Source organism: Balaenoptera ricei, chromosome 2 (assembly GCF_028023285.1).
Source record: "Balaenoptera ricei isolate mBalRic1 chromosome 2, mBalRic1.hap2, whole genome shotgun sequence".
Classification (NCBI taxonomy): Eukaryota; Metazoa; Chordata; class Mammalia; order Artiodactyla; family Balaenopteridae; genus Balaenoptera; species Balaenoptera ricei.
Genome location: NC_082640.1, coordinates 174,872,735 through 174,885,888, shown reverse-complemented (window position 1 = coordinate 174,885,888; position 13,154 = coordinate 174,872,735). Strand labels below are relative to the sequence as shown.

General features: G+C 35.2%; 1 protein-coding gene across 1 annotated transcript in view; it reads left to right on the top strand.

The window, feature by feature from the left end:
* Window positions 1-13,154, top strand: part of RPS6KA5 (ribosomal protein S6 kinase A5) — a 182,677-nt gene that overhangs the window by 126,482 nt on the left and 43,041 nt on the right. The window contains exon 6 of the mRNA XM_059914826.1: window positions 11,402-11,485. Within this exon, the coding sequence (XP_059770809.1) occupies window positions 11,402-11,485 (84 nt within the window). The remainder of the gene's footprint in view (window positions 1-11,401; window positions 11,486-13,154) is intronic.

The window sequence follows — 13,154 nt, the reverse complement described above, 5'->3', positions numbered from 1 at the left end:
GTGTATTGAATTTATAAATTAATTTGGAGAAAACTGTGATCTTTGGGTATTGAATCTAACAACACAAATTTGCATAAATATTCATATTTTCCCATTTATTTCCTTGTCTTTTATGTCTTTCAATAATATTTTCTAATTTTTGTAATGATTTATACATATATTATTAGATTTATTTCTATTAACTTATTTTGTTCCTATTGACAAAAATTAGAATATCTGTTTTTCTTGGCAAAGCATAGGAATGTTGTTGATCTTGTACATAGCAATATTGGTGAATTCATATTAGTTCCACTAATTTGCAGATTCACTTGGATTTTTTATGTAGATTACTATATTAAAAGAAAAATCAGAACTACTATTTGTAAGTAATGATGGCTTTGTATCTTTTTGATTCTCATACTTTTTATTTTGTGTGTGTTTGGGGATGTGTGGTTTGGTTTTGTTTTGTTGCTCTGTCTACTAAGTTTTATATGTATATATCCTTGCTTTTTACTTTAAGGCCATGTGTTTTAGGTTTTAACCATTTAGTATGGTATCTGCTCTAGGTTTTTGATAGATAAATTATATTCTTAGTATATTGATATAAGGAAATTCTTATGGTTTTTTCTTTAATCACCTAGTGGTGTGAGTTACGTTAATAGGTTTTTTTCTTTTTCAATGTTAAACCATCTTTCAATTCTTGGAATAAACTTTACTTTCTGTGACATATATTTTTAATATATTGCTGGATTTTGTTTGCTAATATTTTATTTAAGATTTTATTGTCTAAGTTGACCTGTAATTTTCCTTTCTAATATTGTATTTGTCTGATTTTGACATCATGATTATACTAACATCATGAAAGTAATTTGGAATAGTTTATATAGGATAGACAGTTCCTCTGAAGGTTTCCTCTGAATGCACTTCTAGCTATGAGGGTGTATTTTTTTCTTTTTTTTTCCCTTCTAGGTGCATATGAGTGGCTTTTCAAATACTGATTTAATTTTTTAAAAATATTTACAGTTATATTCAGGTTTTCAATTTTTTCTTGAGTCAATGTTGGTAAGTTATGTTTTTATAGAAAATGTTATATTTTTGTTTTTAAATTCTTTGGCATCATATTATTCATAGAAGTGCTTTAGTTTTTAATCTGTATTGTAACTGCAGTAATGTTGCCTTTTAAATGACTAATATTACTGATGTGTAACTTTCCTCCTCTTTTCTTGCTCAGTTTGCTAGAGATTTGTCCATTTTATTAGTCTTTTTCCAGAAACAGCTTTTATCAAGCCTCTCAATTTTTCTATTTCTTTGATGATCTTCCTTTATTACTTCATTCCTTTTACTTTCTGTTAGTTTCTTTTGTATTCTTTTATTAAACTTTTGAGTTGGACATCCAGCTCACTAATATTTAATCACTCTTTTTTTAATAAAACTGAATTTCTAAGAACAGCTTTAGATGTATCTCGCAAGTTATAATATATAGCATTTTTACTGTTATTTATTGTGGTTTTTTACCTTGGGCCATGAATTATTTAGAAATGGGTTCTTAAGTTTTCATGTATATAGGATTTTTGAGCTATCTTTTTGTAAATGAGTTTTAGTTTTACTGTTTGGACAAGAAAACATATATGGTTTTATTTCTGTGGTTTTTGAGATTTGCTTTGTGACCTATTATTTGGTTAATTTTTGTAAATGTGCCATGAATACTTGAAAAGACTGTATAGTCATTCTCTAACTGTTAGATATCAAATTTTATATATTTTCGTGAACATCATGCATATCTTCCATAGCTTCACCAATTATTTTCCTGCTTGATCAGTCAGTTGTAAAAGAGATATGTTAAAGTGCCCACTATGATTGTGGATTTGTCCGTTTCTTCTTGGAAATCTCACCATTTTTGCTTTATGTGGTTTAAGGCTCTTCAAAAATTTTTGATTGTGTTAGTCTTGGAATAGTGTTATTTTCTAGTGAAATGTTCCTTTCATTATTATGTAGTGACCCTGCCTAATTTTAATAATTTTTTTTGCCTTAAAGTTCATTTTCCTGCTATTAATAAAGATATTCCAGCTTTCTGTTGGTTAATGCTGGTCTGATATATCTTTTTCCATCTCTTTACTTTCAATATTTCTTTGTCATTATGTTTTAGGTGTGCCTTTTGTAAATAACATATAACTGGATTTTGTTTTTGATCCAGAGAGTGTCTATCTTTTAACTGGTGAGTTAAATCTGTATATTATGACTGCTGATATAGTTTTATTTATTTCTCTTATCTTGCTGTGTGTTTCTCTTTATCATCATTTCTCTTTGCTTTTTTCCCCTTCTTTCCTCTCTTCTATTTAAATGATTAAGATTTCTTTATTTCATTTTCCCAGTTGTCTAGAAGTTATATATATTCTATATCTGTTCTTTGAGTGGTTATTACCCTGAAATTTTTAACTTATGCAGGCATACCTTGGAGTTATTGTGGGTTCAGTTTCAGACCACCACAATAAAGCAAGTCACATGAACTTTTTGGTTTCCCAGTGCATATAAAGGTTATGTCTATGCTAAACTGCAGTCTATTAAGTATGCTATAAATAGCATTATGTCTTTTAAAAAGTACACACCTTAATTTAAAAATACTTTATTGCTAAAAATGCTAACCACCACCTGAGCCTTCAGTGAATCATAATCCTTTAGCTGGTGGAGGATCTTGCCTCGATGTTGGTGGCTGCTGACTGATCAGTGTGGTGGCTGCTGAACGCTGACCTCACTGTGGCCATTTCTTAAAATAAGACAACAGTGAAGTTTGTCTCATCAGTTGACTCTTCCTTTTACAGATGATTTCTCTGTAGCATGCAATGCTGTCTGGTAGCATTTTACCCAGAATAGAACTTTCAAAACTGGAAACCTCTTAAATCCTGACACTGCTTGATAAACTAAATTTATGTAACATTCTAAATCCTTTATTGTCATTTCAACAATATTCACAGCATCTTCACCAAGAGTAGATTTCATCTCAAGAAACCACTTTCTTTGCTCATCCCTAAGAAGCAGCTCACCATCTGTTAAAATATTATCATAAAATTGCAGCAATTCAGTCACATCTTCAGGCTCCACTTCTAATTCCAATTCTTTTACTTTTTCTACCATATCTGCAGATACTTCCTCCACTGAAGTCTTGAACCCCTCAAAGTCCCCCAGCAGAGTTGGAATCAACTTTTTTCAAACTCCTGTTAATGTTGGTATTTTAACTGCTTCCCATGAATCACAGATGTTCTCAATGGCATCTAGAATGGTGGATCCTTTCCAGAAAATTTTCAGTTTACTTTGCCCAGATCCATCAAAGGAATCACTTGTCTATGGCACCTATAGCCTTAAATGTATTTCTTAAATAATAAGACTTCAAAGTTGAAATTACTCCTTGATCCATGGGCTGCAGAATGTATGCTGTGTTAGCAGGCATGAAAATAACATTAATCTCATTGTACATCTCCATCGGAGCTGTTGGGTGACAAGGTGCATGGTCAATGAGCAGTAATATTTTGAAAGGAATCTTATTTTCTGAGCAGTAGATCTTAAAACAGTAGGCTTAAAATATTCTATAAACCATGTTATAAGCAGATGTGCTGTCATCTAGGCTTTGTTGTTTCATTTAAAGAGCACAGGCAGAGTAGATTTAGCATAATACTTAATGGTCCTAGGATTTTCAGAATGGTAAATGAGCACTGGCTTCAACTTAAAGTCATCAAATGCATTAGCCCCTAACAAGAGAGTCAGCCTATCCTTTGAAGCTTTGATGCCAGGCACTGACTTCTCCTCTCCAGCTAGGAAAGTCCTAGGTGGCATCTTCTTCCAATAGAAGGCTGTTTTGTCTACACTGAAAATCTGTTGTTTAGTGTAGCCACCTTCATTAATTATCTTAGCTAGATCTTCTGGATACCTTGCTGCAACTTTTGTGTCAGCACTTGCTGCTTCACCTTGCACTTTTACGTTATGGAGACAGCTTTCCTTAAACCTCCTGAGCCAACCTTTGCTAGTTTCACTTTTGCAGCTTCCTCGTCTCTTTCAGGACTTCATAGAATTGAAGAGAGTTAGGGCCTTGCTCTGGATTAGGCTTTGACTTGAGAGAACGTTGTAGCTGGTTTGATCTATCCAGACTACTAAAACTTTCTCCATATCAGTAATAAGGCTATCTCGCTTTCTTATCATTCATGTGTTCACTGGAGCAGCACTTTTAATTTCCTTCAAGAACTTTTCCTTTGCATTCACAATTTGGCTAACTGTTTGGTGCAAGAGACCTACCTTTTGGCCTTCTTGGCTTTTGACATGCCTTCCTCTCTAAGCTTAGTCATTTTTAGTTTTTGATTTAAAGTGAGAGCTGTGTGACTCTTCCTTTCACTTGAACACTTAAGGGTCATTGTAGGGTTATTAATTGGCCTAATTTCAATATTGTTGTGTCTCAGGGAATAGGAGAGCCCGAGGAAAGGGAGAGAGATGGGGGAACAGCCAGTTGGTGTCAGATCACATACAACATTTATCGATTTAAGTTTGCTGTCTTATATGGGCCCAGTTCATGGCACCCCAAAACAATAACAATAGTAACATCAAAGATTACTGATCACAGGTTAGCACAACAAATATAATAATAATGAAAAAGTTGGAAATACTGCGAGAATTACCAAACTATAACACAGAGACAAGAAGTGAGCAAATGCTGTTGGAAAAAATGGTGCCAATAGACTTGCTTGTCACAGGGTTGCCACAATCTTCAATTTGTGAAAAGCACAATATCTGCGAAACACAGATAAACACACAATAAAGCAAAGCACAGGGCTTCCCTGGTGGCACAGTGGTTGAGAATCTGCCTGCCAATGCAGGGGACACGGGTTCGAGCCCTGGTCTGGGAAGATCCCACATGCCGCGGAGCAGCTGGGCCCGTGAGCCACAATTACTGAGCCTGCGCATCTGGAGCCTGTGCTCCGCAACAAGAGAGGCCGCGATAGTGAGAGGCCCGCGCACTGCGATGAAGAGTGGCCCCCGCTTGCCACAACTAGAGAAAGCCCTCCCACAGAAATGAAGACCCAACACAGCCATAAATAAATAAATTTTTTAAAAAAAGCAAAGCACAATAAAACGAGGTGTGCCTGTATACCGACTTAACAGAGTCTAAAATTAACAATTATGTCTATGATTGTCATGACCACTACAAGAACATTAGAATGTTTTAGCTTCAGTTATCCATCTCATTTTATATGTTACTGTTACTTATTATTTTAGTCCCATCTTGTGTTATATTTCCCAGATTGATTATTGTGTAATTATTATTTTCATTTTATAAATTCAAACCTTGTTTAGATTTTGTCACATGTTTACCTGTTTTCTCTGCTCACTACTGCTTTTTACATCTTACTCTTTTCTTGTGAGTTCAGTTTATTTCTGAAGTGCATCCTTTATATGTCTTTTTTTTTTTTAACAATGAATTTTTCTTTTTTTAATTTATTTTATTTATTTATTTATGGCTGTGTTGGGTCTTCGTTTCTGTGCGAGGGCTTTCCCTAGTTGTGGCAAGTGGGGGCCACTCTTCCTCGCGGTGCGCGGGCCTCTCACTATCGCGGCCTCTCTTGTTGCGGAGCACAGGCTCCAGACGCGCAGGCTCAATAATTGTGGCTCACGGGCCCAGCTGCTCCGCGGCATGTGGGATCTTCCCAGACCAGGGCTCTAACCCGTGTCCCCTGCATTGGCAGGCAGATTCTCAACCACTGCGCCACCAGGGAAGCCCCTAGATGTCTTTTTAAACAAGGATCAATGAATAGTAAACTCTTTGTCTTAAAATGCCTTTATTTTGCCTTGCATATTCAGTGATAATTTAGCTGGATATGAACATACCTAGGAATGGACTAGGTTTTTGTCTTTGGTATCTTCTTATTGTAAAATAAAACACAAAAACAAAATGAAAATATGGCTTAGTGAGTTATTACTATAAAGCAAACACTCTTATAACCACCACTCAAGTTAAAAAATAGAAATTTGCTACCCATGGATATATTTTTATTTAGTCTGCTTGGGACTCTCGCAACATTCAGGATAATTTTCTCAAATATGTCGTATACTTCACAGATTCTCTTTAGTTGTGTCTAGTCTGTTTAGTCTGCCTATTTTTATTGTATTTTTTCATTTATACAGTTCTATTGTATTCTCTTTCATATCATTCTAGTCTTTTCTATGCTGCTATATTGTTTTATGGATATTTTCCTTTATGTCTTTCATCTTTTACAACATACTAGGCCTTTTCTAGATTGCTCTTCTAGTATTTCAAGTAATTCTTCTGTTTTGTTTGCACAGTATAGTTCACTAATTTGTAATTTTGAGACTTCAGTGCTTTATCTGTGTGAATCCTGAGGCAGCTAAGTAGTGGGAATTTCTCTAGTTCTGTCATATGTTCCAGAGTGTCACCATGTTGGACCAGATTTTCTCACTTTCCCATACTATGGAGGAAAGAGTAAATTTAGGTCCCAAATCTACAAGAGCCACAAGCCTAGGGATTTGATTCCACAAGAGGAACATTTATTTGTTTGTTTTTAAATCTAGGGCTCAGACAGAAACAAACCTGGGCTACTGGGTGAATTTATTTTTTCTAGACTTTGCTTTCACTGAGGGTTCAGCTTTCTTAGATTCCAAGGTTTACACAAGAGTAGTAATTCCAGTCCGCCTCTTTAGAGCCGAGGGCCTCATCTTTTGTCCTTATAAAAGTATTGAAATTCAAGCTTCTGGATTGCTAGGATCTGAAACAACTTCCCTTCCTTTCCTTTGTGCTGCCGCGGCCCAGGTCCTATGGGTACCTCTGGTTTTCAGCATCCTCTTTGTGGCTGGCACCTAGGGATTCCCCTTTCTGTCTTGTGAGCATAGACTTGGATGATTAGCAATGCAATATTTCTTCTTAAAAATCCAACATTTGGATATTTGTTGTGAGATTTGTCAAAATAGAGATGGGAAAAAATACAGAATGGGGGAATAAAAATTTCTTTGGTAATTTTACATTTAACTCACAAATTAATCTATATATCATAAGCAGATAAGATCAAGATAAAACATTGGCAAATAAAAGCTAGGCATGATTTAATCTCGTGTTTATTGAGTAATGCCTGAGGGTTTGGCAGTTGAGTTCCTATTTGGATTCTTCCTTAGAAGGAAACCAGTTTTTTGTCCAGTGTTACCTGATCTTTCTCTCTAAGGCACAGTGAAGCCTCCTTGATCAGCTGATACTTAAACACAAGAATACTCCGTATTATGTGCCAGGATGGTGCACACACTGCTTTTACTATTTTCACATTCAGTTAAATTCTCCTTCACAATCTTTTAACACTGTAGTGTTTAATAAGTAATGTTGCTTATAAAATACTATGGACTTAACTGCAAAATTGGCTGATTGCCTGTCTCCTTGAGAAAAATATTAATTTTTAATAAATAATAATCATAATAGAGTTTAGCTATGCTATCCTAGCCTTTTTATATCATAGTTCATAACATATTACCTTGAAATCTTTTTTGTCCCCACCAGAGACCTTCCCCTATCATACTTCATCAGTTTGTCTTCTGGGTACAATTATTTGAAAGGCATTCTGCATACATTCTACATCAGTGGTCCCCAACCCCCGGGCCGCTGACGGGTACCTGTCCGCTGCCTGTTAGGAATTGGGCCACACGGCAGGAGGTGAGTGGCGAGTGAGCAAAACTTCATCTGCCGCTCCCCGTCGCTCCCCATTGCTTGCATTGCTGCCTAAACCATCCCCCCATTCCCCCCCTTCCCCTGGTCCATGGAAAAATTGTCTTCCACGAAATCGGTCCCTGGTGCCAAAAAGGTTGGGGACCACTGCTCTAGATAACATGCATCTTCCTAGGCAGATAAACACAAATTCAAAAGTTAAAATTGGGGCTATTTTTTACAATAGAAGATAAACTCTTAGAAAATTGAGACTGACACACTAAAAGTTAGAATTCGGAGGGAGTAACACTTCCATTTGGGGCAGAGGAAGAAGAAGCATATACAGAATTGCAAGAGGCTAAAATGGCAATGTTTTAAAATAACAGAGAGACTTAAGAAATACTTTGTCTTTGTTTACTATTATTCCTCAGGGATTGGAACGTCCCAACACTTAAGCTTAATTTTGCTCTCTCTTGGAATTTTTATAAAATAAATAATTATCTCTTAATTATTTATTAATGTAGACACTACCTACGTCCCTCCCTCCTCCCCCCCAAAAAACAGAGAAGCTAAAGTGAATTTTAAAAAAGCTCAGAAATCACACAGAGAAGGTAGAAGAAATATCTTTGAGGACTTAATGTGGTTCTGAGCTTCCTGTATGTCAAGACAATGGAGAACTGAACTGCATCGTTGCATAGTTCTCATTGTCAGATAAAGAAAAAAAAGAGACATGGAAAGTGGTGGTGACTATCAGATCTTTCCCACAGTAATCAATAAGATCCATATGTTTCTTACCGGTTTTACACTAAACTTATGAATATCTAGTATTTTGAAGAAGAGAGTGTGGATTTTCATGACTTTCAAGTTGTAAAATTTAATCATTATCGCATACTTAAAAGAAAATGTGCATTATTCCAAAGTGGCTTGTAACACAGATATGCCTATAAATAGAAATGAAAATTTATATGTACTAAAAAGTCTAGTTTTCTAAATAAATAAAAATCTAGAGAAGCAATAAATCAAAATTTGCAATCTTTTTACTCATAAACCATTTTGGAGAATTATTTTTATTTTCTTTCAATATATCTAAACTTGATTTAGGATATGTTTTAAAGATATCTTTTAAGATGAGATCAAATGACACAGACATAGAAAAGAAACTTATGGTTACCAAAGGGGAAAGGGGGAGGAGGGATAAATTTGGAAGTTGGGGTTAACAGATACATACTACTGTACGTAAAATAGATAAACTACAAGGACCTACTATATAGCACAGGGATCTATATTCAATATCTTGTAATAACCATTATAATGGAAAAGAACCTAAAAAAGAATATACATATGTATATATGTATAACCAAATCACTTTGCTGTATACCTGAAACATTGTGAATCAACTATACTTCAATAAATTAATTAATTTTAACTAAAACAGTTGACTGGAATTCACAAAGAAAGATGAGATCAAATGATAAATACTATGACTTAGCAATTTTTATGTGTTTCTTTATGTCAGCTATATAATGATTTTTGCTTAATATCCTATAAAGGGCTATTGCATAATAAATAGTGTATTAACTAAAAACACTACATATTTAGTTTTATGAAGCTTGGGAATTTTTTTTTTTTAGATTTTCAAACTATGACCAGGCTTTACTTCATACACATTCTTTTTTGTTTGTTTTGTTTTGTTTTTGATATATATACTTTTTTTTATTGGAGTATAATTGCTTTACAATTTGTGTTAGTTTCTGCTGTAGAACAAAGTGAAGCAGCTATATGTATACATATATCCCCTCCCTCTGGAGCCTCCCTCCCACTCCCCCCATCCCACTGAAAAGTAATTTTGGAGTATTTCTTTTTTAATGATTCAGTGAAGAAATGAATGCTTCCTAAGCATTCACATATTTTTTTCAATCTAAACATGTCTAACAGAATGTTTAAAATTATTCATTACTTTTAAATGCAAATTTATATGAAATCAATTTTATTTAGCCTTAATCGTTCCAGTAGTTTGATACAAAATTAGCATTTGGTACTGAAGTGATGAAGCAGAGAGATAATGACATTTGATATATAGTTTATCATAGCTGTTCAATGAGATTATTCTGCCAGGTAACAAGAAAGAAAATTTTCTGCAGATCTAAGCATAACTGGATTATTTCTTTTAGTTTCTAGGGGAATAGTAATCTTTCAATATATATAGTACATAAAAAGAAAGAAGTGAGTCATAAACCATATTAATTTTATTTTTCTTTATATAAAATTATATATTTTTGTAAAATTATTGAGCTGTATATATCATAATTAAGTAGTTTTAATACATTTGTTATCACAGGGTTTAAATAAATTCATTACATTCATTATCTCTGGGCTGAACTTTCAGCCAATAAAACTAGGGCCTTCTACCACTTCTATAACATTGCTAGGGTAGTGTTCTTTATGTTTAAAGCTGGTGAATAAAAAGAATGCTTATTTTTCTTGAAACCTTGCTGGTAGAAGAAGAATAAAGTGTAAATTGAAAAGCTTCCTCTAAAATAGTTTTTTTTTTTTTTTAAAGAAATCTCCATTTTAATTTTTATTTATTAATTTATTTATTTTTGGCTGTGTTGGGTCTTCGTTTCTGTGCGAGGGCTTTCTCTAGTTGCAGCAAGTGGGGGGTCACTCTTCATCGCGGTGCGCGGGCCTCTCACTATCGCGGCCCCTCTTGTTGCGGAGCACAGGCTCCAGATGTGCAGGCTCAGTAGTTGTGACTTACAGGCCTAGCCGCTCTGTGGCATGTGGGATCTTCCCAGACCAGGGCTTGAACCCGTGTCCCCTGCATTGGCAGGCGGATTCTCAACCACTGCGCCACCAGGGAAGCCCCTAAAATAAGTTTTGTAAAATATTTTAATGGTACCAAAGTGCCTTTAAAATTTTAGATATAGCCATATGAATGTACATTGTTAAAGAAGAATTATTTTTCCCCTATTTAATTTATCTGCATAACAATTCATATATTTTTTTTCTCCTTATTACATTGAGATATGACACAGTTGGTCATTTTTTTAATTACTTAATTTTTTAAGATTAATTTTTAGGCTGATGTATTAAATTAGCCCTTTTTAAAGTTCTACAAAAGAGAAGCAACTGTCTTTAAGAGGCAGTATTTTTTTTAAAAGACAGTTCTGCTCATCATCACTTAAACCCACCATCGGCAGTGCCAAACTTAAACATGATGGTAAGATTGGAAAAATTCTTTTCATCCTTTTTCATCTTTGGGTTCCCTGTTTCCCTTCTTAGTATTTGATCTTCCTTTCTCCTTCAGGTTTCCCAATGTTTTCCCAATCTTGCCGATCTGGAAATAAAGTCATTCACACTACTAGGACTATTTGCACTTACAAGAACAGTTAAAGAAGTCAGTGATTGAAATATATACACACACAGAAAAAAAGAAGAGCGAATGAGTGGATTCATTAATGGATGGATGGATGGTTGGATGGATGGTTGGACGGACGGACGGATGGATGATAGTAGAGTTTCAGGGCTTAAAAAGTTTACCCATTTACCTCATACTGTATAGGTGTGTATATATAGGTCTGTCCTGGTGAGAAGAAGGTCTGTCAAGTAGCTTCTACCACTACTTTGCTACTGTGGTGTATCTCAACACTGCCGTGTAGTATTAACTCTCTCTTCTTGTCACTTGTCATACGAGCTTAAAATCAAATCCCTTTTTCTTTGTTTGATTGTTTGTTTAAGGCTGAAAGAGCATATTCCTTTTGTGGAACTATTGAATACATGGCACCAGATATTGTCAGAGGGGGAGATTCAGGACATGACAAGGTATGTTCTATTTTTGACACTTCCTGATATATCTCTATAAAATGTATATTAAGAATCCTAGTTAATAACTTAGGCCCTCTTTTTGGTGTTATCTTCATTTTTTTACCTTTCCTTTGCTTTGTATACACGAACATATTATGATATCTAGTCTTTTGGAGGAAAAAAGATAATGGAAAGGTTAGGACATTCTAGATTTCCCTTTTTTCAGGTTTTGTTGATGAGGATAATATTTTGTTTTATAGAATAATACTCTTGTTAAAGGAAATCTCAAAATCGACTAATTCTTCAAATAATAATTTTTATTTTATTTCCGTTAAAAGTATCATGTCTTGAGCAAAGCATCCGTTGTAACCCTGTTTAAAACAGAAATCACCCTTTGTCTGTTGCATGTGACCTGGCCTTTTAGAACACACCTGGGCCACAGTACAATGCAGAGGTGTCATGAATGCATAAACAATGCACATTGTCCCCATTGGAGTCATGCTGAATGACTATGGACAGTGCTTATTGGCATTATTGATTTTTGCTAGAAAAACATATGGAAACTATTTCACCTTCAGTCGACAATTTGCTTTGTAAGAGATCCTTAAAAAGGGAGTCTCTCATATTTTCTTATTCTCAATTTCTGCTTTTAACTTTGTAGTGATATTGGAAACGTTGTTGATTACCTCTTCAACAGAAAAAACCATTGTGACAATCCTTGGAGAAAGAAAACAATTCTGCATTCAGGATAGTCTAAGTTTGTTTTCCTAAGCCTTCTAAAAAACTCAGTTTTTTCCCTCCTCACTTCCCTTTGTATGTGCAAAATGAAGATTGTAGATGAGGCTTTCTAAGTAGTTATAAAATCTAGGTCACATATTTTTTCTTCCTGTATTAAAGGGTACAGATTTGTTCAGTTCTTTCTTAACACTTTTGCTTTATTAATAACGTTCTCCAAATAAGGAATTCTGACTATTATTTTGCTCCTCATCTCCCCATCTTCCTCATCCCCTTTCAAAATCTCACATATACAGTAGGAATATCTTTTTTTTTTTTGGCTGCGTCGGGTCTTAGTTGTGGCATGCGGGATCTTCGCTGAGGCATGTGGGATCATTTGTTGCGGCGCGGGCTCTTCATTGTGGCGCACAGGCTTCTCTCTAGTCGTGGCGTGTGGGTTTTTTTTTTCTCTCTCTAGTTGTGGCACAGGTTCCAGAGCGCATGGGCTCTGTAGTTTGCAGCATGTGAGCTCAGTAGTTGTGGCACATGGGCTTAGTTGCCCTGTGGCATGTGGGATCTTAGTTCCCCGACCAGGGATTGAACCCGCGTCCCCTGCATTGGAAGGCAGATTCTTCACCACTGGACCACCAGGGAAGTCCCCAGTAGGAATATCTTAACAGTGGAGAATCGGTGGTCTCCTTGCTAACGACTAATCGTGCATTTACGAGCCCTTAGGAGTTCTTCAAGTTTGTGTGGTATTGGTTTCAGTCCGTGACTAGGAATCTGATTATAGATCTGTATTAATTTACGAGCATGGTTCAGATCCAACGTTGTAAGGGTCCTGACTCAGATGGCAGTAAAGCTGCTTGTATAAATAAAAGAATTGAATTACTGATTTAGTTTATATGTTATTGTTATGTATTTTCTTTAAAATAACTCTAGGCTCACAAACTTTACATCATCTCTCTGAAAT